This window comes from Ahaetulla prasina, chromosome 17 (genome assembly GCF_028640845.1).
Source record: "Ahaetulla prasina isolate Xishuangbanna chromosome 17, ASM2864084v1, whole genome shotgun sequence".
Classification (NCBI taxonomy): Eukaryota; Metazoa; Chordata; class Lepidosauria; order Squamata; family Colubridae; genus Ahaetulla; species Ahaetulla prasina.
Window position 1 is genome coordinate 10322788 of NC_080555.1, and position 24895 is coordinate 10347682.

The 24895-nt window shown below is 47.6% G+C and overlaps 1 protein-coding gene across 3 annotated transcripts in view; it reads right to left on the bottom strand.

The window, feature by feature from the left end:
- SMG5 (SMG5 nonsense mediated mRNA decay factor) overlaps nucleotides 1-24895 on the bottom strand; it is a 67206-nt gene that overhangs the window by 10361 nt on the left and 31950 nt on the right. For 2 of the 3 annotated variants that reach the window (XM_058160171.1, XM_058160172.1), the window contains exons 10-17: nucleotides 23987-24195; nucleotides 22311-22448; nucleotides 17215-17946; nucleotides 15335-15504; nucleotides 12097-12172; nucleotides 11023-11198; nucleotides 7793-7951; nucleotides 2561-2620 (exon numbers count right to left, since the gene is read on the bottom strand). In XM_058160171.1, coding sequence (XP_058016154.1) covers nucleotides 2561-2620; nucleotides 7793-7951; nucleotides 11023-11198; nucleotides 12097-12172; nucleotides 15335-15504; nucleotides 17215-17946; nucleotides 22311-22448; nucleotides 23987-24195 — 1720 coding nt within the window. Of the gene's footprint in view, nucleotides 161-2560; nucleotides 2621-7792; nucleotides 7952-11022; nucleotides 11199-12096; nucleotides 12173-15334; nucleotides 15505-17214; nucleotides 17947-22310; nucleotides 22449-23986; nucleotides 24196-24895 lie in introns of all 3 variants that reach the window. The other variant, XM_058160170.1, reaches the window with a different exon arrangement.

Sequence of the window (24895 nt, forward strand, 5' to 3'; positions counted from 1 at the left end):
CTGTCCGTGGGATGATGACAATGAATCTCCCGCTGGCGGCCAGCTGCCTGATGGGGCTGAGATGCTGGCAAAGGGCCTGGGTGTCCGGGACCAGATAAGGGGACATCACACACTGAGCCTTCGGTTGCTGGAGACTGCCTTCCAGCTGGGACACCTCCAGCTTTTTGAGGGAAGGAGGGGGAAAGAAATGGAAACAAGAATCTTTAGTGAAGAAGCTCTGAGCAGAAACGTCACGTCTCGAGTGGCTCCTTGCAGCTCGGCAGAAAGCAACAAAGCCAGAAAGTTATTTCATGCAAACACACACAACTTGCCATCTTCTCAGCTGGAATGAGCGCAATTCCTCTCCCAGAATTAATATAGTTAAATACAGGCAGATTGCAATGGATGGAGGAATGGAATATTGCGATGTTTGATTCAAGTGCAAAGCGGATTCTTTGCGTCTCTGCTTCACTTATGTGCTTCATATTTTTTTCCCTGGGGTTTATTATTACTACACTTCAAATTCAATTCGGTTTATTACAGTCATGGACCAGAGAGCAGAACAAATAACAATACTCAGTAAATGTACAACTGAAAATTCTAACTAAATGATATGATTATTTATTACTTATTATGAAATAATAACTAAAATCTATGATAAAATCCAGTCTGTCAATTATACATGGTCTAACTATACTAAAAATTACAATCCATAAAATGTGTGGCCTGTTTAATACTAATATCAGTTTGATACTAAAAGGGAAAGGACCAGAGGTGGTATTTGCTTACTTTCCCTACCAGTTCACAAATGTGACTGCATGAGCTACCTCGATGCATGCGCGCAGCCTTCCATGCATGCGTTTTGTTCACACGTAGCTTCAAAATATGTCTAAATATGACGGCATGGCGCCACGGCGGGCCCACCCGCAGGTTGCTACTACCAGTTCACCCGAACCGATGCGAACCGGCACGAACCGGCTGAATACCATCTCTGGAAAGGACTAAGCAGTGCAAAGCGTTTACCCCATTTGTTATATAACGTAACTATGGTGGAATAGACGTGTGTTTCCGACGAATCCCCAGTGCTGATGCGCAGAATCTGGCCACCTGCCTTGTAGATATGGACCGTTCATCGTTAAGCAGCCACTGGAGATAAGCAATGTCGGAACGGCCAGGATACCTATCAATTATTGGCAGTATATGTTTTTTTCCGACTCTCTGTATAAAAGGAACACTGAAGGAGTATGAGACCCACAGTCTGCCCGTCTCCTGAGCCACAAGAACAGAGTCTTTCAGCCAATGGTATCTTTTTATACTTGCCGTACAGGATGACCGAAGGAAGCGCATGGCACTGTGCGGGCGAAAATGCTTTCCGGTGCTTTGCTCACTCCAACTGCCTAAGATTTTTACACGGATGTCTGAGATCTGGTGGTGCAGTGCAGGTAAATCCTCGATTTACAACCACACTTGAGGCCAAAATTCCAGTTGCTAAGTGGTACAACTGTTAAGTGAATTTTGCCCTATTTTACGACCTTCCTTGCCAGGGATTAAGTGAAAACGCTGCAGCTGTTAAGTTAGTAATACAGCTGTTAAAAATAGATCCGGCTACCCTACTGACTTTGCTTGTCGGAAGGTCACAAAAGGGATCACGTAACCTGCGGACACTGCGACCGTCATAAATACGAACCAGTTGCCAAGTGTCTGAATCCCAAGTGACCATGGGGATACCACAACGGTCGTAGGTGTGAAAAATGGTCATAAATCACCTTTTTTAGCGCCGCTGTCCACTAAATGAATTGTGGTAACTCAAGAACTACCTGTATTGCAGGCAAACTCTGCCCCCAGCCAGAAATTCGATCCCGACAGGACTCAAGATTGACTCGGCCTTCCATCCTTCCAAGGTTGGTAAAATGAGGACCCAGATTGTTGGAGGGTTGGCAAGAGGCTGATATTTATAAACCCCTCAGAGAGCGTGCAAAGTGTAACGGGGCAATATTTAAGCGCTATTGCTATTTAATTGGATTTGCCAAGGAGAGTTGCTTCCCAAGAGGGACAGCCTTATCAGTCAAGTCAAATTGAATGAATGAAATAAATAAATGATTCAGCAAGTCAGATTCCTTCCCTGCTCAGGAGGATGGATCTGATTGGAGGAGGGTATCAGGGTTCCAGGGAACACCCCCCAACGAAATAAAGCTCTGAGGCTTGAGGTTCCTCAAAGTTCCAATTTATTAGAGATGTCATGTTGGTATATCTGGGGAAAAACCGAATCTGAAACTTCCAGCCCTGCCCCACACCCACAAGTTCATCACATTGTCCAATCAACTCTTCGCACTCGATTGGAGACAGTCTTCAGGCAGTCTACATCAGACGCAGGCAAAAGTCCTTGAATACGGAATGTTGTTATGACTAACTTTCTACCGCTCCAACAACAACCCCCTCCCAACTTCCCCAGCTAAAATATGTGGCAGTTTAGAAGCAAAAAGAAAACTGCCTTCCAAAACTGACAGAGGGTCCCGATTCAGACAGACATGCAGCAGCCCCACCTGGCCCTCCTTCCTCCCCACTCAGCCAGCCCCTGTACCTGCAGCCGAAGCTGGGCCATGTCACGCATCAGCCGGTTCCGTCGGGCTTCCTCGGCAGCCTAGGAGGGATGGACAGAGGGGACACCAAGTTAGGCAGTTTTTTAAATCATGACCTCTCCGTTTTCCAGATACAATACTTTTTACGGCTTCCAAAAACTCCCGATGGCGAAGAGTGAATTCCCATCACGCTTCATTCTCTGACAGATACCAGATAATATAGGGGTGTTTCCCCCCCCCCACTTTAATCATGCTGACCATACAACATTTCCATGCAAACCTTTGGAAAGACCCAGAAAACTTTTCCAAGTTTTAAAGACCCAAAAAACTAAATTTAAGATCCAGGAAGAAGCTATGTTGGGCTGAATCCTGCTTATAGGCCTATATTTTACCTAGTTTCACAGATGACTTAAAGAACGGAGTGGGACCAGGTATTTGCAGATGACGTGTTGATAAAGCCAAGTATAAACCGTAAGTTTTCTTCCCATGCTTGCTCCCCAACAGGTGTGTTCCTGCTCTGTCTTTGCACCTTACGTGCCTGAATTGTGATGTCTCTCAGTACCTCATCAAAATAGAATAATATAGAATAAGAGTTGGAAGGGACCTTAGAGGTCTTCTAGTCCAACCCCCTGCTTAGGCAGGAAACCCTACACCACTTCAGACAAATGGTTGTCCAACATCTTCTTTAAAACTTCCAGTGTTGGAGCATCTACAATTTCTGCAGGCAAGTCGTTCCACTGATTAATCGTTCTACTAACTATCAGGAAATTTGTCCTTACTTCTAAATTGCTTCTCTCCTTGGTTAGTTTTCACCCGTTGCTTCTTGTCCTGCCTTCAGGTGCTTTGGAGAATAGCTTGACTCTCCTTCTTTGTGGCAGATATTGGAAGACTGCTATCATGTCTCCCTTAGTTGTCCTTCTCATCAAACTAGACATACTCGGTTCCAGAAGCCGTTCATCATGTTTTAGCCTCCAGTCCCCTAATCATCTTGGTTGCTCTTCTCTGCACTCTTTCTAGAGTCTCCACATCTTTTTTACATTGTGGCGACCAAAACTGAATGCAGGATTCCAAGTGTGGCCTTCCCAAGGCATGATAAAGTGGTATTAACGCTTCACGTGATCTTGATTCTATCCCTCAGTAACTTCTTGTCCTGCCAAATCCTTGGTATAACTCCATAGCCGTAACCCTATGCTGGAATTAGGCACAGGGCTGGTATTCACTTACTTTCCCAACCGGTTCGCAAATGTGAGCATGCGCGCCACTTCCGCGCATGCGCCCAGCCTCAAAAATGTGCCTAAATAGGACGGCATAGAGCCCACCTGCGATTTCCACTACCGGTTCGCCTGAACCGGCGCGAACCAGCTGAATACCATTTCTGATTATGCACCAATTAAGGGCAGCTTCCCTTATTATGCATTTCCAGCAACTGGACTCATGAGGTTTAACCTGCAAGCACCCCGGGCAAGAACCCCTCTCGTGTGTGCATATACAGGTAGTCCTCAACTTATGACCACAGTTGAGCCCAAAGTTTATCTTGCCTAAGTGAGACAGTTCAGGGAATTTTTTTTGCCCCGTTTTACGATCTTTCTTGCCACAGTTGGAGCATCAGACGGAGTCATGCCAAGGAGAAGGCTACTGAATGACTACGGTTGTTAAGTGAATCTGGCTTTCCACCCCTCCATTGACTTTGGTCGCAAAAGGGGATCCCGTGACACTGCAACCGTCATAAATATGAGTCAGTGGCCAAGCTGACCATCATTTTGAGATGACGACCCTGGGGATGCTGCAATGGTTGTTAAGTGCGAAAAACGGTCCTTAGTCACTTTTTTTCAGGGCGGTTGTAACTTTGAACGGTTGTTAAATGAACCGGAATGTGTACAAGTAGTCCTTGACTTACACCAGTTCGTTTAGTGACCATTCAAAGTTACAACCGCATTGAAAAAAGTGACTTACGATGGTTTTTCACACTTAAGACCCTCAGTCGCACAATTTACATTCAGATGCTTGTCAACTGACTCACATTTATGACGGTTGCAGTGCCCCAGAAGTCACGGGATCACCTTCTGAATCCTTCTCGCAATCAAAATCAATGGGGAAGCCCGAATTCACTTTAACAATTGTGTTACTAACTTAATAACCACAGTAATTCACTTAAGAAACACGGCGAGGAAAGTAATAAATTGGGGCAAGGCTCCCTTAGGGGCTCCATTGCGGTCCAAAGTTGAGGACAATACGTACTTCTATCCAGATTTACAGAAACATTACTGTCAAGGCGAATCTCTTTTCAGAAGGACAAAGGACAGGCAAAGAGTGAAGGGCTAGATTATTTATTTATTTAACCCCCACCTGGTTTTTATAAATCACTCAAGGCAGCAAGCAGACCTAATACCCCTTTCCTTCTGTCAGGTTCCAAGTAATGCACCTGTTACAAATCGAATTCCGAGGCCCTGCATTTCCTCAAAGATCGAATTTATTTAGAATAGATGCATCATCTTGGCACTCCTGGTGGAAAGCCAGTACTGAAAGTTTCCGCGCTTTCCACCCCCGATAGAAGTAATAAGTTTTTTTTACATTTTTCCAAAGCAAACCGTCACATTGCCCAACCAAGATGAGAGCCGGTTGCCTGCCGCCTTCTCTTCTCTTGCCAGACAGCCGTTGGAATGTACTTGACTGATCGGCTAGCTATGTTGTTTTGGCTGAAGGCTCCATCCTCCCCCACAGCTCCAAACTGTGTCGAACTGAATTTGTCAGAAGCTACGTGGGTGAAAAGTTGGGATGTGAATGCTTCATACTCTAGTCAAGCAATTTCACGACAAATTCCCTGAGAAACCTAAAGGTCCTTCTGGAGAGGGGGAGAGGGGGTTAGGCGAGGGTGTACTGAGGAGAGTGTGTGCTGGGCGTTAACTCCATCTTTTGTATTTGTCTGTCTTGTTTTCCAGGGTGTCTTTTCTTCTGCAAGGGGGGGACGGGGACGTCTGTCAGCTTTGGAAGCCACACTAGGCAGAAGGCTTCCGCGCTGCCATTTTATCCTGTGTGGGAAAGTGGGAGTGGGGGGAGGGTTTGGTAGAAGGGGCCATTAGACATAATAACATTCTTCCTGCCCGTCAAGGTCAGGCCAGGACTGCATCTGGAGAAGGAGCGGTCAGAGGATGTCTCGAGATGGGACGGCTGGCAACTGGAGCATGTGATCGGCAGAGGGGTCGGGAGGTTGGCTTTGGAGTGTGTTTCACTGGGGGGAAGACCCGGATCTCCCAGATTCGGATTTCCCCAGTTGTGCCAGTTTACCTATTCTGGTAAAAGAACTGTCAAGGTTCCAGAAAAACCTCTTCTGCATAAAAAAAACTCAGAAGCCATTGTCTTTCAGAGTTTTTTACTAGCATGAGGAAACTGGCACGCGATGAGTGAAATTCCAAAACTGAACTTCCGGATTCTTTTCCCCAGTTATACAAACCCCAAGAGTCCCACCCCCCCTGACCCCTTTGCTGGTCACATGGTCCCACGTTCTCCCAGTTCATTCGAATATCTTCTCGCCACTCTTCCTGCAGATGTGAACACCATCCGACCTTGACCGCTTGAAGAATGTTACCATACCCCTCAGCCCCCCTTCCTCCCCTCAGGGGAAAAATGTGGCAGGGTCTGGAACCCTAAAGTCTAGTATGGTTTCCAGGCCTGACAAGAACTTTGAAAGATGCTTGCTTCGGAGTCTTTACTTGAAGAGGGGGGTTTTCTGGAATGCTTTATTTTATTTATTTATAATTACATTGCTATACCGCACCATCTCCCGGAGGACTCAGGGCGGTTTACAGCCAATGTTAAAATACCCACACCTATACAATATAAATATAATAAATAACAATATTTTAAAACAATTAAAAACAAATATTTACTGGCCGAATCACTAAAACGGTCTAAGACTGATTAAAACCCAATTAAAATTCGCTAAAATATGTCTTAGGCTAGTCCCGCTTGATGAAATAATAAAGTCTTCAGTTCACGTTTGAAGGCCTGGAGGTCGGGGAGTTGGCGTAACCCCGGAGGAAGCTCGTTCCATAGGGCTGGTGCCACCACAGAGAAGGCCTTCCCCCTGGGGGCCGCCAACCTACATTGTTTGGTCGATGGCACCCTGAGGAGGCCCGCTCTGTGGGAGCACACAGGTCGTTGGGAGGCAATCGGTGGCAGAAGGCAGTTTCGCAAACGCTGACAGAATTCATGTCAGAACCCCCAAGGATATAAACAATCCCACACCCCAATCAAATTCAGGTTTAATACCTTCCTCCTCCTATTTTCCCCCACGACAATCACCCTGTGAGGTGAGCTGGGCCTGAGAGAGGGGAACTGGCCCAAAGTCACTCAACTGGCTTTCATGCCTAAGACGGGACTAGAACTCCCCCACCTCCTGGTTTCTAACCTGGCGCCTTCACTACTAGACCGCTAACAGCCCCACGTTCTCCCATCACCCCTCTCAAAATTTCACCAAACACCCCACTGTTTCCAAACTTTTCGCAAACCCCAAAGAAATGCCCCCTTTTAAAAATCAGCCAGTTTTTTCCAAAGAGGGGATCGTACGAGGAACCGACCGTCTCCCTCGACACCCGAAGCGGTAAAAGAGGAAGTAAAGGAGAAGACGACCGCCAACGGTTGTGACTAGTTACGTGGCAGAGGGACCACCGGTCAGCTAGTCATAGTACAGCCTTTGTTGTTATTGTACATCACATATACAACGAAATTGGTTAGTTTTTCCCCTGCCCACATCAACCGGGGTGAAATTCGACCGCTTCGTCCGAGGCGGTAGGGACGATCTGAATCGGTTCGCCAAACCGAACCGATTCAAATCTCTCTCCCTGCAAGCTGCAACCTTCACATGTTGCCGGCTGGGTTTCACCAGCACATTGGCATGTGGGGTTTCAGCAGCGAAGCCCAGTGACTGCCTGCGCTTGCCCTCTCGATGCCCAGAGAAAGAGCCAAAGCTGCTGGAGCAACCACGCCGCAGCAAAAGCCACCTGACCCGCTTGAAGAGAGAGGACACGCCGACGCTTCCCCGTCCCTCTTGGCTCTTCGCCTGAACGTCATCACATCCCGTACGCTGACTCTCTGTGCATGCGCAGAAGACGTGCATACACACGTAGCGAGAGCACGCACTCACATCTCTAAACCGGCAACCAAGGTAAGTGCATTTTACCCCTGCACCCAACCCAGCCTTGGTTTCTATCACCACTCCACCCCTCTGGGCTCACCATGCGGAACTGCGCCTGGGCCTGCTGCAGCAGGCCGTCCTGCTCCGACTGCGCGATGCTGATGAAGATCCCCACTTCGGAGTTGTACTGCAGGATGCTGCCTTGCAAACGGGTGATGAAATGGCCAAAGCTTCGGATGCAACAGATGCGAACCACGGACTGCCGGGAGAGAAGACAGGGCATCTTTAGGGCAAGTGGGAGAAGCCAGGGTGTTGTGATTCGTCCTCCCTCCTCTCCTCAGCCGGGCCCCTCCCGTCTCCAACAGGGGCCTTTTATCAGACTCCGAGTCTGATAATGAAGATGAACGGCCTGTCATGACTCCAGCCCCAGGCCAAGGCCCCATGCCCAGAGAGGATTCAAGGAGTGAAAGGAGAAGCTCAATAAACCTCACTCATACAGCGTGTGTTCCTTTGGCTCAGCCTTCAGAGCAGGAAGCCAGCCAGGTAGTGGAATTACCCGGGCCTACTCCCTCTGACCCCTCCCTTTCCCAGACGCTGACAGCAGATCCAGCTAAAGACAATTCAAAGTGGGAGGACCCTCGCTTCCGGAGATCTGAGAGGTGACGCCAGCAGAAGGAAGGGTGGGGCAGGCCTGGATAAATGCTGAGTCATGGAGACACACCCCACAGCCTACATAAAGGACCTGCTTTTGGCATTCCAATCTTGAGTCAAGCAAAGTCTCATCTAGTTTGCTGATATCGGACTCTATCGCTGAAGTCACAACTTGGACTCCTGCCTGCCCTGATAAACCTCAAAGGAACTTGGCAAGCTGCAAAGGCTTCGTTGCCAAGTTTGTTACGGACTTCCTTGACTCGTTCGTCGGAGTGGGACATTTCACAGGGGGAGTCAAGCCAAGGAGAAGGCAAGCAAAGCGGCTGGGCTGGGGGGGGGGAGCAGAGGATGGACGGACGGACAGTGGAAGTAACCATCTCAGCCCAGCTGGACTTCAAACTGCCCACTGCAATTAGCTGGCAGAGGATTTCTCAAGGAAGGTGAACAAGACCTGCTTCACACAAAGGGGAATCTAATTTGAGAAACATCCTGTCATGGCTTCCTCTTATCCAAGCTTCGTGAGCTGACAGCCTGACATTAGCAACGGGGTGTGTGTGTAAGGTTAAGATTGGAACGTAAGGAGGAAGAAGTGGGGGGGGGGATGGAAGCCCAGCTGAGCTGGGTGAATTATGAGAAGTTTCAGCCAGGCAAGGACAGCTGAGGTGGGAACCGAGAACCTGGTTCCTAAATAATATACAAACACCTGATTGGACATTTGCAGCTAGCCTCTGTATGTGTGTGTATAAAATTTACTTTTGAGATGTTTGCGCGGGAAAACCTCAGATTCAGCTTTGCTATTTCTGCAACCATTTAAGCTTCTCTTGGCAAAAACTAATGGCCAGGAGTCTTTCTTTGCTAGTGGGACGGTTGGCACATCCCTGCTTTGAGCAGTGTGGAAGAGCCTGCATCCAGTTCCAATTATCGCAGGGACGGAAGGGACCTGGCCACATTTGAAGAGATGGAGGACCATAAGAGCCATAAGAGCCACTGCCAGCAGTTCAATCCTGACCAGCTCAAGGTTGATTCAGCCTTCCATCCTTCCGAGGTCACTAAAATGAGGACCCAGATTACTGGGGGCAAGAGGCTGACTCTGAAAACCGCTTAGAGAGGGCTGTAAAAGCACCGCGAAGCAGTATGTAAGTCTAGGCGCTATTGCTATCTATCTACATCTTATGTTTCTCTCTGTAGATCTATTTGTTTCTCGTCTGTCTGTCTATCTTCTATCTATATCTGAATGCAGTATTATAGGCTAACTTTGCTCGCTGCCAGCAGTACGATTCCTTCTATCCTGACCAGCTCAAGGTTGACTCAGCCTTCCATCCTTCCAATGTTGGTAAAATGAGGGCCTAGATTGTTGGGGGCAAGAGGCTGACTCTGTAAACAACTTATAAGTCTAAGTGCTATTGCTATTGCCCATTGATCCACCCATCCATGGTGTGCAGTAGTTAGAATATACTATTGCAGGCTCATTCTGCCCACTGCTAGGAGTTCGATCCTGACTGGCTCAAGGTTGATTCAGACTTCCATCCTTCCAAGGTCAGTAAAACGAGGACCCAGATTTGGGGGGGGGGCAATAGACTGACTCTGGAAACTGCTTAGAAAGGCTGCAAAAGCACTGTAACGCGGTATATAAGTCTAAGTACCATTGCTATCTTCCTTCCTCTCTCCCTCCCAGTGGTTAGAATGCTGCATTGCAGGATGACTCTGCCCACTGCCAACAGTTCAATCCTGACCGGCTCAAGGTTGGACTCAGCCTTCCATCCTACTGAGGTGGGTAAAATGAGGACCCAGATTGTTGGCGGGAAAGAGGCTGACTCTGTAAACTGCTTAGAGAGGGCTGTAAAAGCACCGCGAAGCAGTATGTAAGTCTAGGCGCTATTGCTATCTATCTACATCTTATGTTTCTCTCTGTAGATCTATTTGTTTCTCGTCTGTCTGTCTATCATCTATCTATATCTGAATGCAGTATTATAGGCTAACTTTGCTCGCTGCCAGCAGTACGATTCCTTCTATCCTGACCAGCTCAAGGTTGACTCAGCTTTCCATCCTTCCAATGTTGGTAAAATGAGGCCTAGATTGTTGGGGGCAAGAGGCTGACTCTGTAAACAACTTATAAGTCTAAGTGCTATTGCTATTGCCCATTGATCCACCCATCCATGGTGTGCAGTAGTTAGAATATACTATTGCAGGCTGATTCTGCCCAGTGCTAGGAGTTCGATCCTGACTGGCTCAAGGTTGATTCAGACTTCCATCCTTCCAAGGTCAGTAAAACGAGGACCCAGATTTTGGGGGGCAATAGACTGACTCTGTAAACTGCTTAGAAAGGGCTGTGAAGCACTGCGAAGCGGTATATAAGTCTAAGTACCATTGCTATCTTCCTTCCTCTCTCCCTCCCAGTGGTTAGAATGCTGCATTGCAGGATGACTCTGCCCACTGCCAGCAGTTCAATCCTGACCGGCTCAAGGTTGGGCTCAGCCTTCCATCCTACTGAGGTGGGTAAAATGAGGACCCAGATTGTTGGCGGGAAAGAGGCTGACTCTGTAAACTGCTTAGAGAGGGCTGCAAAAGCACTGTAACGCGGTATATAAGTCTAAGTGCTATTGTAACCCTCAACTCAACCCAAATCCAACTTTTAGGGTGTTTTTTATTTTTTTTGTTAAAAAAGGAATCTCCCATCACCTCCTCCACTTCGGTAAGGACAGGCCGGTCCTGCTCGAAGTTAAACCTCTTGTGCGCGCTCTTCAAGGGGGGCAGGTTGCGGAGGGCCACATCTTCTGGCAGGAGCAAGCAAGTGTTCAAGTCGGGAAGTTCGCAGCCCGACAACATGCTCTTCACTTCGCTGGAGAGAAACAACCCTGCAACAAGAAGGGAGACAATCACCGACAGAGCCTAGCGGGAGGAAAGATCTGGAGCTTCTCTGGGGCCCTTTTTTTAATTCTGAATTTGGATGGTTTTATTCTATTTTATTATAATATTCATATACAGGTAGCCCTCGACTTACAACAGTGACTGTTCAAAATGACAACGGAACTGAAGAAGGTGAGTTACGACTGTATTTTTCACTCTTACAGACGGGCAATGTCAACGGGGAAGCCTGATTCACTTAACAACCGCGTTACTAATTTAACAGCTGCGGTGATTCACTTAGCAACTGTGGCAAGGAAGGTCATAAAATGCGGTAAAATTCACTTGATGAGTGAATATGAGGCTCGATGGCACAGTGGTTAGAGGGCAGTATCGCAGGCTACTTCTACTGACTGGCGGCTGCCTGAAATTTGGCAATTTGAATCACACCAGGCTCAAGGTTGACTCAGCCTTCCGTCCTTCCGAGGTAGGTAAAATGAGGACCCAGATTGTTGGGGGGCAAGAGGCTGACTCTGTAAACGGCTTAGAGAGGGCTGTGAAGCGGTATATAAGTCTAAGTGCTATTGCCTTTCCTTGCTTCCTTCCTTCCTTCCATTCCTTGCCATGGTGGCACAATGATTAGAACATTTCAGGCTAATTCTGCCCACTGCCAGGAGTTCGATTCTGACCGGCTCAAGATTGACTCAGCCTTCTGTCCTTCCGAGGTGGGTAAAATGAGGACCCAGATTGTTAGCGGGCAAGAGGCTGACTCTGTAAGCTACTTAGAGAGGGCTGTAAAACACTGTGAAGCACTATATAAGTCTAAGTGCTACTGCTAGTCCTTCCTCCCTTCCTCCCTCCCTCCCTCCTAAAGGTTGACTCAGCCTTCCGTCCTTCCGAGGTGGGTACCTGAATCTTGCAGATCTCCCGCTGAAGGAAGCAGGTTCAGGAGGACCGAAAGCCGATTCCATAAACTCTGCGAACTCTGCAAGGAGAGAAGGTGGGAAACAACAGGGAAGCTTGAATACTGGGGCACACCCGTGGCTTTAGATCTCGCCAGGGCGTTAGTGTCTTTGCTTCAACCGCGAGGTTTGCGTCTTCCTACCGTAAGCCACAGGATCAAATTATTGGGAGGATAAAGTGGGAGATCCTTCAGGGCCCAAATAATGTGGCTTTTAACCCAGAGCTGCTCCTTAGAGAAAGCACAAAGAATGGTTTGGTTTTTTTAAATTAGCTGTGATGTAAGAAAGTGGGGTTCTGGGTGCTCTTTTAAGCTTGGGTGGTTTTCTTGCAGATGTTTCATGACCCAAATAGGGAACATCATCAGTGCTAGAAGTGAGAGGTGTTTGCAGAGAGAAGGAGGAGGAGGAGAAAGAAAGAAAGAAAGAAAGAAAGAAAGAAAGAAAGAAAGAAAGAAAGAAAGAAAGAGGAAGGAAGGAAGGAAGGAAGGAAGGAAGGAAGGAAGGAAGGAAGGAAGGAAGGAAGGAAGGAAGGAAGGAAGAAGGGGTCCTTGATGGTCTCTGAGCTGGGTGGTTTTCTTGCAGATGTTTCATGACCCAAATAGGGAACATCATCAGTGCTAGAAGTGAGAGGTGTTTGCAGAGAGAAGGAGGAGGAGGAGAAAGAAAGAAAGAATGAAAGAAAGAAAGAAAGAAAGAGGAAGGAAGGAAGGAAGGAAGGAAGGAAGGAAGAAGGGGCCCTTGATGGTCTCTGAGCTGGATGGTTTTCTTGCAGATGTTTCATGACCCAAATAGGGAACATCATCAGTGCTAGAAGTGAGAGGTGTTTGCAGAGAGAAGGAGGAGGAGGAGAAAGAAAGAAAGAATGAATGAAAGAAAGAAAGAGGGAGGAAGGAAGGAAGGAAGGAAGGAAGGAAGGAAGGAAGGAAGGAAGGAAGGAAGGAAGGAGAAAGGGTCCTTGATGGTCTCTGAGCTGGGTGGTTTGCTTGCAGATGTTTCATGACCCAACTAGTGCTAGAAGTGAGAGGTGTTTGCTAAGAGGAGGAGGGGGAGGAGAAGGAAGGAAGGAAGGAAGGAAGGAAGGAAAGAAAGCAAGCAAGCAAGCAAGCAAGCAGGCAGGCAGGCAGGCAGGCAAGAAAGGAAAGCAAGAAAGGAAAGGAAAGGAAAGGAAAGGAAAGGAAAGGAAAGGAAGGAAGGAAGGAAGGAAGGAAGGAAGGAAGGAAGGAAGGAAGAAAGAGGGAAGGAAGGAGGGAAGGAAGGAAGGAGGGAAGGAAGGAAGGAAAGGAAGGAAGGAAGGAAGGAAGAAGGGGTCCTTGATGGTCTCTGAGCTGGGTGGTTTTCTTGCAGATGTTTCATGACCCAAATAGGGAACATCATCAGTGCTAGAAGTGAGAGGTGTTTGCAGAGAGAAGGAGGAGGAGGAGAAAGAAAGAAAGAATGAATGAAAGAAAGAAAGAAAGAAAGAAAGAGGGAGGAAGGAAGGAAGGAAGGAAGGAAGGAAGGAAGAAGGGGTCCTTGATGGTCTCTGAGCTGGGTGGTTTTCTTGCAGATGTTTCATGACCCAAATAGGGAACATCATCAGTGCTAGAAGTGAGAGGTGTTTGCAGAGAGAAGGAGGAGGAGGAGAAAGAAAGAAAGAATGAAAGAAAGAAAGAAAGAAAGAGGAAGGAAGGAAGGAAGGAAGGAAGGAAGGAAGGAAGGAAGGAAGGAAGGAAGGAAGGAAGGAGAAGGGGTCCTTGATGGTCTCTGAGCTGGGTGGTTTTCTTGCAGATGTTTCATGACCCAACTAGTGCTAGAAGTGAGAGGTGTTTGCTAAGAGGAGGAGGGGGAGGAGAAGGAAGGAAGGAAGGAAGGAAGGAAAGAAAGCAAGCAAGCAAGCAAGCAAGCAGGCAGGCAGGCAGGCAGGCAAGAAAGGAAAGCAAGAAAGGAAAGGAAAGGAAAGGAAAGGAAAGGAAAGGAAGGAAGGAAGGAAGGAAGGAAGGAAGGAAGGAAGGAAGGAAGAAAGAAAGAAAGAAAGAAAGAAAGAAAGAAAGAAAGAAAGAAAGAAAGAAAGGAGAAGGGGTCCTTGGTGGTCTTCTTGCAGAAGTTTCATGACCCAACTAGGGAACATCATCAGGGCTAGAAGGGAGGGGGAAATGCAAATGCTGGTTTTCAGCAAAGCCACTGCAGAAAATGGTCATGTGACTACGGGATGCTGCAAACTCACCAGTGTTGTCAGGCATCCAAAGTTTAGCCAGGCAACCACACCTGGAGTCCTGCATCCAGTTTTGGTCACCACGTTAACAAAAAAAGATGTTGATACTTTGGAAAAAGTACAGAGAAAAAAACAACTAAGATGATTAAAAGGCCTGGAAACTAAAACATATGGAGAACGGTTGCAGGATTCGGGTCTGGCTAGGGGAGACATGATAGCAGTCTTCCAGTATTTGAGGGGCTGCCCCAAAGAAGAGGGGGGGGGGGTCAGCCTATTCCTCCAAAGCACCAGAAGGCAGGACAAGAAACAATGGATGGAAACTAATCAAGGAGAGAAGCAACCTGGAATTAAGGAGAAACTTTCCTAACAGGGAGGACAATTAACCAGTGGAACAGCTTGCCACTAGAAGATTTGGGTGCTTCATCACTCGAGGCTTCTAAGAAGAGATTGGACAACCATTTCTCTGCAATGGTATAAGGTCTCCTGCTGAAGTAAGGAGTTGGACTAGAAGACCTCCAAGGTCCCTTCCAGCTCTGATTGAATGAATCTTATACAAAGTGCATCCAATTCTCTACTGGGATGTATCTGATACACACCAGCGCAACCTATCTTTCAAATTTGCAGCTCAGGGTTGCAAAGTTGCTCTTTTCCATGTTTCGCGACACTTTGCCACCAAGTCCAGTTCATTCCTGATTTTGGGGGGGTAATTCCTGTGAACTGACCCAGCTTTAGAACCCAACGGGCTCTCTAAAAGGATGCAAATGACCATCTGTCTGCAAGGAATATCAATCCTTCCCTTCCCCACCATCCAGTCAGGGCTGAAGAAGCTTCTCCGATCAGAAGCGAAACGTCTTCGAAAGAAAAACCAGAAAGTCCAAGTTGCCTCTTGAAGGGAAAAAAACAACAACACAACATCTTTGGGACATTTGAACCCAAGGCAGCAAAAGGGAGGGGGGGGGGAGAGAGGCTTCCGCAGGAGCCGAGAGCCACTCACCTGCGCACACATGATGATGAGGTCGGTGTTTGTTCTCAGCCAGTCCAGGAACACCTTGACCGTGGGCAGCAATCCTTCGCCACTTATAATTTCCAGCTTCTCTTGGAGCGAGCGCTCGTTCCGGCAGGATCTGCTGCTGGAAATGCTTTCTTCCGACTCGGAAACATCGTCTTAGAGCAGAGAAAAACGGATGGTTAAAACTAAGCGTGAAATCCAGCAGGTTCCGGAGAACCGGTAGTGGAAAAATTTGAGTAGTTCAAAGAACCGGCAAATGCCACCTCTGGCTGGTCCCAGAGTGGGGAGAGAATGGGGATTTTGCAATATCCTTCCCCTGGAGTGGGGTGGGAAGGGGATTTTGCAATATCCTTCTCCCAGGAGTGGGGAGGAAATGGAGATTTTGCAATATCCTTCCCCTAGAGTGGGGAGGGAATGGGGATTTTGCAATATCCTTCCCCCAGGAGTGGGAGGGAATGGGGATTTTACAGTATCCTTCTCCCAGGAGTGGGGAGGAAATGGGGATTTTGCAATATCCTTCCCCTGGAGTGGGGAGGGAATGGGGATTTTGCAGTATCCTTCCCCCAGGAGTGGGAGGGAATGGGATTTTGCAATATCCTTCCCCAGAGTGGGAGGGAATGGGATTTTGCAATATCCTTCCCCAGAGTGGGGTGGGAATGGGGATTTTGCAATATCCTTCCCTGGAGTGGGGAGGAATGGGATTTTGCAGTATCCTTCCTGGAGTGGGAGGAATGGGATTTTGCAATATCCTTCCCCCAGGAGTGGGAGGGAATGGGGATTTTACAATATCCTTCCCCTAGAGTGGGGGGGGGGAATGGGGATTTTGCAATATCCTTCTCCCAAGAGTGGGGAGGGAATGGGGATTTTGCAATATCCTTCCCCTAGAGTGGGGAGGGAATGGGGATTTTGCAATATCCTTCCCCCAGGAGTGGGAGGGAATGGGGATTTTACAATATCCTTCCCCTAGAGTGGGGAGGGAATGGGGATTTTGCAATATCCTTCTCCCAGGAGTGGGGAGGGAATGGGGATTTTGCAATATCCTTCCCCTAGAGTGGGGAGGGAATGGGGATTTTGCAATATACTTCCCCTGGAGTGGGGAGGGAATGGGGATTTTGCAGTATACTTCCCCTGGAGTGGGGAGGGAATGGGGATTTTGCAATATCCTTCCCCTGGAGTGGGGAGGAAATGGAGATTTTGCAATATCCTTCCCCCAGGAGTGGGAGGGAATGGGGATTTTACAGCATCCTTCCCCTAGAGTGGGGTGGGAATGAGGATTTTGCAATATACTTCCCCTGGAGTGGGGAGGGAATGGGGATTTTGCAGTATCCTTCCCCCAGGAGTGGGAGGGAATGGAGATTTAAAACGCTTTAAAAAGTAAAAAACAAAAAAAGGTTCTGATGATCACGCGGCTCAGCTGGGATCGTCAGAACCTTTTAAAAGCATTTTTTCTCAACCTCTTCGGCCGAAGAGGTTATAGAAAAAATGCTTTTAAAAGGCTCTGACAATCCCAGCTGAGTTGCTTGATCGTCAGAGGCTTTTTTTCTTTTAAAATAAAAAAAAAAATGCTTTTAAAAGAAAAGAAAAGTCTCTGACGATCAGGCAACTCAACTGGGATTGTCAGAACCTCTTACAAGCATTGTTTCGGCTGAAGAGGTTGTAGAAAAAATGTTTTTAAGAGTTAAAAAAAAAAAGTTGGCCACGCCTACCCAGTCACATTACCCACCACCACCAAGCCACGCCCACAGAACCGGTAGTAACAAATTTTACATTTCACTCCTGCCCGAGAGGCAGATAAACCCGGCTTTCCCCTTTTCCTTGCCCCTCCGTCTGTCTGTCTTCCCCAACCAACCCTCTTGGCAGCTCACCTGGCTCAGGTGCGGCCGACCTCTCCACATCCCCGTTTACACAAGGCTTGCCATCTCCTGCTGCCTCCTTCGGGGCGGGCGGCCCACAGCCCGGCTTGAGAAGGACGTTGCTGAAAGTGGGGGCCAGCCGGAAGCACCGCTTGGTTTGGAAGAGCTGCGTGGACATGGCCTGGAGGTTGCTGGCGATGCTGGCCTCACTTCCGCCCAAGGAGCCTGGCCCGTTGGCCACGGGCTCCGGAGGTTCAGTCTTGGGGAGGCTGGGGCCCTTTGAGTCCGGCAGCCGACCCCCTTCGCTTGCCACAAAGTCTGGGGCTCCCCTGGTCCCATTCTTGACACCCCGAGGCTGGCCGCTGCCCCCTTCGGTCTCGGCCTCAGCCTCCTCCTCTTCCTCCATGTCCTCTAGATCCGAGCGGGACTCCTGGCTGTTCATGTCAGAATCGGTCTCCATGTCGAAGGCCGCCTCGGCTTCCTCGTCGCTTTTCTCGGAGCCCGTCTCCGAGGCGCCGCTGGCTTTGGTGGACTCGGGGCTGGAATCCGAGTCGAAGCCCTCGCTCAAGTCGCTCTCGTCCACCTTCTGGGCCCGGCGGCGACGGCGCAGGCAAGACAGGCGCGAATACTTCTTGCCCTTTTGGCTGTCGTTTTGCCGTGGCTCCCCCGGGGCCCGGTGGCTGGCTGGGTCGGCCTCCGTTTCTCTCTCGACAGAGTTTGCCATCTCCTGGCCCTCTGGGCCCTCTGCAGGGATAGCCAAACACAGCTGCAGCTCAAAATCCCAGAGACACAATGGACCTTGCCACCTCCCCTCCCCAGAACTGAGCCATCAATCATTCCGGTGGAAGGGACCCTGCTACGGACCCTATTGCCTAGACTACTGCAACGCTCTCTACATGGGGCTCCCCTTGAAGAGCACTCGGAGGCTCCAACTGGTCCAGAATGCGGCTGTGCGGGTAGTAGAGGGAGCAACTGGAGGCTCCCACGTAACGCCTCTCCTGCGTAGGCTGCACTGGTTACCGGTGGTCTTCCGGGTGCAATTCAAGGTGTTGGTTACCATCTTTAAAGCACTCCGTGGCTTAGGACCGGGCTATTTATGAGACCGCCTGCTGCTTCCAAATGCCTCCCATCGACCTGTGCGCTCCCATAGGGAGGGCCTCCTTGGGGTGCCGTCCGTCAGGCAATGTCGACTGGTGACTCCCAGAGGGAGGGCCTTCTCTGTGGGGGCTCCTGCCCTCTGGAACGAGCTACCCACAGGGTTACGTCTGCTCCCTGACCTCCTGACCTTTAGATGCGAGCTAAAAACATTCTTGTTTCGTCGTGCAGGGCTGGCCTGATAGTTTTTAATGGGGCTTTTAATGGCTTTTAAATGAAGTTTTTAATTTAATTTTTTAATTGTATTGGATTTTAGTGTTAGCCAATTTGAATAAGTTTTTTTAATAATGCTCTTAACTTTTATATGTTTATATGTTTGTTTTATTTGGCTGTAAACCGCCCTGAGTCCTTCGGGAGAAGGGCGGTATATAAATTTAAACAATAATAAATAATAATAATATTGGTCAAGGACTCCATCCGGAGGGGTCCAGGGAGAAGGGATTTTTCTTCCCTCTGGAACATCACATCCCTCGCCGTGAGACCCACCCCACCCTCTTGGCCTTCCCCCAAAAAGGGAAACTAATCAAGGAGAGAAGCAACCTAGAACGAAGGAGAAATTTCCTGACAGTTAGAACAATTAATCAGGGTAACTGCTTGCCACCAGAAGTTGCGAATGCTCCAACGCTGGAGGCTTTTTAAGAAGAGATTGGACAGCTAATTATCTGAAATGGTACAGGGTCGTGGTGGCGAACCTATGGCATGCGTGCCAGAGGCGGCACGCAGAGCCCTCTCTGTGGGCACCTGCCGTTGCCAACTGCTTTTCTGGTTTCCAGCTGGTCTTCGCGGGCGCCGGAAAAGAGCTGGAAAAATAGCCAGGAAAACGGCCTGAAAAATGGCCAAAAAAAACCCAGGCATGTGTGCACTGGCCAGCTGGTGTTTGGTACTCTGGTATGTGCACCCACGGACATGCATGTGTATGCATGCACATTCCGGTTTGGGCAACCGGTGCCAAAAAGATTTGCCATCACTGGTATATGGTCTCTTGCTTGAGCAGGGGGTTGGACAAGAACAAGGGTCTCCAACCTTGGTCCCTTTAAGACTTGTGGACTTCAATTCCCAGACTTGTGGACTCTGGGAGTTGAAGTCCACAAGTCTTAAAGGGACCAAGGTTGGAGACTCCTGCTTTGCTGCTGGCTGAGGGACTCTGGGAGTTGAAGTCCACAAGTCTTAAAGGGACCAAGGTTGGGGACCCCTGGACTAGAAGATCTCCAAGGTCCCTTCCGACTCTGTTACTCTATTCTATTCTCTATCCTCTACCCTCAAAACGACGCTATAGAGCACTGCACACCAGAACAACTAGACACAAGGACAGTTTCTTCCCAAATGCCATCACTCTGCTAAACAAATAATTCTCTCCACACTGTCAAACTAGTTCCTAAATCTGCACTACTATTAATCTTCTCATCGTTCCCATCACCCATTTCCTTCCACTTACGACTGTAACTCTGTTGCTTGTAATCCTTACAATTTATATTGATATTGATGGTTTCCCGGTTGCTGATTTGTAACCCCATGACTATCGTTATGTGTTGTGCCTTATGATTCTTGACGAAGGTATCTTTTCTTTTATGTACACTGAGAGCGTACGCACCAAAGACAAATTCCTTGTGTGCCCAATCACACTTGGCCAATAAAAAAATCTATTCTATTCTAAAGCACCCAAGGGCAAGACAAAATTCAAAAAAAAAATTCAAAAAGAAAAGAAAAGAAAAGAAGAAAAGAAAAAGCCTCTGAAGCTCTGTTTGGAGGCTTCTTTTCTGAAGCTCTGTTTGGGGGCTTCTTTTCTGAAGCTCTGTTTAGGGGCTTTTTTTCTGAAGCTCTGTTTAGGGGCTTTTTTGCTGAAGCTCTTTTTGGGGGCTTCTTTTCTGAAGCTCTGTTTAGGGGCTTTTTTGCTGAAGCTCTGTTTGGAGGCTTTTTTTCTGAAGCTCTGTTTAGGGGCTTTTTTTCTGAAGCTCTGTTTAGGGGCTTTTTTGCTGAAGCTCTTTTTGGGGGCTTCTTTTCTGAAGCTCTGTTTAGGGGCTTGCTGAAGCTCTGTTTGGAGGCTTTTTCTGAAGCTCTGTTTAGGGGCTTTTTCTGAAGCTCTGTTTAGGGGCTTTTTGCTGAAGCTCTTTTGGGGGCTTCTTTCTGAAGCTCTGTTTAGGCTTGCTGAAGCTCTGTTTGGAGGCTCCTTTTCTGAAGCTCTGTTTAGGGGCTTCTTTTCTGAAGCTCTGTTTGGGGGCTTCTTTTCTGAAGCTCTGTTTAGGGGCTTTTTTTCTGAAGCTCTGTTTAGGGGCTTTTTTGCTGAAGCTCTTTTTGGGGGCTTCTTTTCTGAAGCTCTGTTTAGGGGCTTTTTTGCTGAAGCTCTGTTTGGAGGCTTCTTTTCTGAAGCTCTGTTTAGGGGCTTTTTTGCTGAAGCTCTGTTTGGAGGCTTCTTTTCTGAAGCTCTGTTTAGGGGCTTTTTTGCTGAAGCTCTGTTTGGGGGCTTCTTTCTGAAGCCTGTTTAGGGGCTTTTTGCTGAAGCTCTGTTTGGGGGCTTCTTTTCTGAAGCTCTGTTTAGGGGCTTTTTTTCTGAAGCTCTGTTTAGGGGCTTTTTTGCTGAAGCTCTGTTTGGAGGCTTCTTTTCTGAAGCTCTGTTTAGGGGCTTTTTTGCGGAAGCTCTGTTTGGAGGCTTCTTTTCTGAAACTCTGTTTAGGGGCTTTTTTGCTGAAGCTCTTTTTGGGGGCTTCTTTTCTGAAGCTCTGTTTAGCTCTGTTTGAGGCTTTTTTCTGAAGCTCTGTTTAGGGGCTTTTTCTGAAGCTCTGTTTAGGCTTTTTGCTGAAGCTCTTTTGGGGGCTTCTTTTCTGAAGCTCTGTTTAGGGGCTTTTTGCTGAAGCTCTGTTTGAGGCTTCTCTGAAGCTCTGTTTAGGGCTTCTTTTGAAGCTCTGTTTGGGGCTTCTTCTGAAGCTCTGTTTAGGGGCTTTTTCTGAAGCTCTGTTTAGGGGCTTTTTGCTGAAGCTCTTTTGGGGGCTTCTTCTGAAGCTCTGTTTAGGGGCTTTTTGCTGAAGCTCTGTTTGGGGCTTCTTTCTGAAGCTCTGTTTAGGGGCTTTTTGCTGAAGCTCTGTTTGAGGCTTCTTCTGAAGCTCTGTTTAGGGGCTTTTTTGCTGAAGCTCTGTTTGGAGGCTTCTTTTCTGAAGCTCTGTTTAGGGGCTTTTTTGCTGAAGCTCTGTTTGGGGGCTTCTTTTCTGAAGCTCTGTTTAGGGGCTTTTTTTCTGTAGCTCTGTTTAGGGGCTTTTTTGCTGAAGCTCTGGTTGGGGGGTTCTTTTCTGAAGCTCTGTTTAGGGGCTTTTTTGCGGAAGCTCTGTTTGGAGGCTTCTTTTCTGAAACTCTGTTTAGGGGCTTTTTTGCTGAAGCTCTTTTTGGGGGCTTCTTTTCTGAAGCTCTGTTTAGGAGCTTCTTTTCTGAAGCTCTGTTTGGAGGCTTCTTTTCTGAAGCTCTGTTTAGGGGCTTTTTTGCTGAAGCTCTGTTTGGGGGCTTCTTTTCTGAAGCTCTGTTTGGAGGCTTCTTTTCTGAAGCTCTGTTTAGGGGCTTCTTTTCTGAAGCTCTGTTTGGAGGCTTCTTTTCTGAAGCTCTGTTTAGGGGCTTTTTTGCTGAAGCTTCGTTTTTCAGCATCTGAAACCTCCGTTTGGGGATTTCAGAAGCTGGGCGGGGCTACATTCGGAGTATAAGACGCACCCAGATTTACACCCTCTTTTTTGGGAGAAAAAAAGGTGTGTCTTATACTCCGAAAAATACGCTATGTTGCCTTTAGCACTCAGAAACACAACCTGTTAAGTCAACTAGGCAACGTGTTGGTCTCTTGGACATGTAATTTCTCTGTGCATTGCTCCTAAAGAGCTGGGTTGGGGGGGGCTCTGGTATGACCCCATCTGCTTTGCCCCCAGGATCAAGAGATGAGCCGCCCAAGGGGCAGCTCTCCAGGGGATGCATGTCCTTACCGGTGCCGTCGTTCTGGAAGGCTGGAACTGGGTTCTCTCCTTCTTCCAGTTCGGCCTGGAGGCGGATGTTGACATGGTTAATCAGATGTGAAAAGAGGGCCAGGGTGAAGGCAATGGCTGCGCTGTATTGTCTGGAGCCTGCAAAGAAAATGAGAAGCAGCCACAGTTACACCAAATTCAGAAAAGACGACAACTCCGTTCAAAAAAACGCACAAGGGAGAAATACCTAGATTGCAAAGCCAAGAAGCAGACACAGACAGGGATAAAGATTCAAGAGAGGAATTTGGGAGGCAAGTCAAAAAAAGCATAGCAATTGAGGTATTGAAGCGGGCAAGAGACGATGGATAGATATTTTTTCTTTCTTGTTGTTCTTTTTTCTCTTTTTTTTTTTAGGTCAGTGACACGACTAGAAGTTAGGTAGGATAGAAAGAAAACACTTTTTAGTAAAGGGTGACGTGATTAAAAGTTAGAATAAGCGATAGAAATAAGAGAAGGGGGAATATTAGTGTATACAGTATATAATAAAATAAAATAAAAGTAATAAGAGGAAATATGGAATAATTGAATAAGTATAATAATTAAGTATATAATAAAAATAAGAGGAAATATGAAATAATTGAACAATGACAGATTATAACTTAATATAAGTGTGTATTATTATTAGAAATTCCATAGATAACATAGATAAGAGATAGATAGATAGATAGATAGATAGATAGATAGATAGATAGATAGATAGATAGATAGATAGATGAGAGACAGAGAGAGGGGGAGACAGAGATAGATAGATAGATGGATGGAAGGAAGAGAGAGAGAGAGAGAGAGATAATAAGGAGAGATAGGTAGGTAGAAGAGAGAAAGATAATAGGAAGGAGAGACAGACAGACAGACATGGATGGAAGGAAGGAAGATAGAGAGAGAGAGAGATAATAGGAAGGAAAAAGATATAGATAGATAGATAGATGGATGGATGGATGGATGGATGGATGGATGGATGGAAGGAAGGAAGGAAGATAGAGAGATAATAAGAAGGAGAGATAGGTAGGTAAGTAGGTAGGATAGATGGAGAAGAGAGATAATAAGGATAGGCAGGTAAGTAGGTAGGTAGGATAGATGGGGAAGAGAGAATAAGAAGGGGAGAGAGAGAGAGAGAGAGAGAGAGAGAGAGAGAGAGAGATAGACCGAGAGACAGACAAAGATGGATGGAAGGAAAGAAGGAAGACAGAGAGAGACAGAGATGTAGGTAGGTAGATGGGAGAGATAATAGGAAGTAGATAGATAGATAGATAGATAGATAGATAGATAGATAGATAGATAGATAGATAGATAGACAGACAGACAGACAGACAGACAGACAGACAGGGATGGATGGATGGATGGATGGATGGATGGATGGATGGATGGAAGGAAGGAAAGAAGGAAGGAAGGAAGGAGGGTAGGGAGAGAGAGAGAGAGAGATAATAGGAAGGGGCGATAGGTAGGTAGGTAGGTAGGTAGGTAGGTAGGTAGGTAGATAGATAGATAGATAAAGAAAGAAAAAGAAAGAAATATCTATCTATCTATCTATCTATCTATCTATCTATCTATCTATCTATCTATCTATCTATCTATCTATCTATCTATCTATCTGGCACCCGGAGCCTCCTGGCTCTGAACCTGCCAGGTGTGCCACTTACCTGCCCTCTTGAGGCTGTGGACGCTCATCAGGCAAATGACGACCATGCGGAAGATGAGCAGGTCTGGCAGGAAGGAGCAGCCGTTCTCCCACTCCTCCTCCTCCTCTGTGGTGGAGCTCGGGTGGGGTGAAGAGGGCAGGTAGAAAAGGCAGAGGTTCAATTCCTCCAGGACCGACTGGCAGAGGGAGGTCAGCTCCGAGTCGGCAGAACTGAGGGGAGAGAAAAGGCAGAGGGTCGAAGCGCAAAGTCAAGCTTTGTCGCAACCAGGAGACAGCCACAATTGTGTAGAAGACAGGGGGAAGGTGTGAGAATCTGAACAGGGGCCCTCACGGCAAAGCCACAATAAGCCGATGTCCAGAATATGTCAGGGGAAACAATCTTGAAACATGGCCCACAGCATCTGAACAAAGAGCCCACAGCATCCATACACACACACACACACACACACAAATTTGCAATCTTACAATTGCAAGATCACCAGGCTAAACACCTCACTGTTTCCCAAAACATCTCGACGACGTCAGATTGGTTAGTACAAGTATTTTTTGCTTCAACCAAATGGGAGTCGAGGGTTTCTCTTCCTGAAGGGATCGGAGGGGGGCAGGTCTGACACAGGGTATCATTAATAGCATAGCATCTAATTTATTGAGCTGTGGTGGCGCCAGTGGTTAGATTGCGGTACTGCAGGCTACTTCTGCTGATTGCCGGCTGCCTGTAATTTGCTGATTGCCGGCTGCCTGTAATCAGATCTCACCAGGCTCGAGGTTGACTCAGCCTTCCGTCCTTCCGAGGTGAGTAAAATGAGGACCCAGATTGTTGGGGAGCAAGAGGCTGACTCTATAAACTGCTTAGAGGGCTGTAAAGCACTGTGAAGTGCTACCGTATATACTCGAATATAAGCCGATCCGA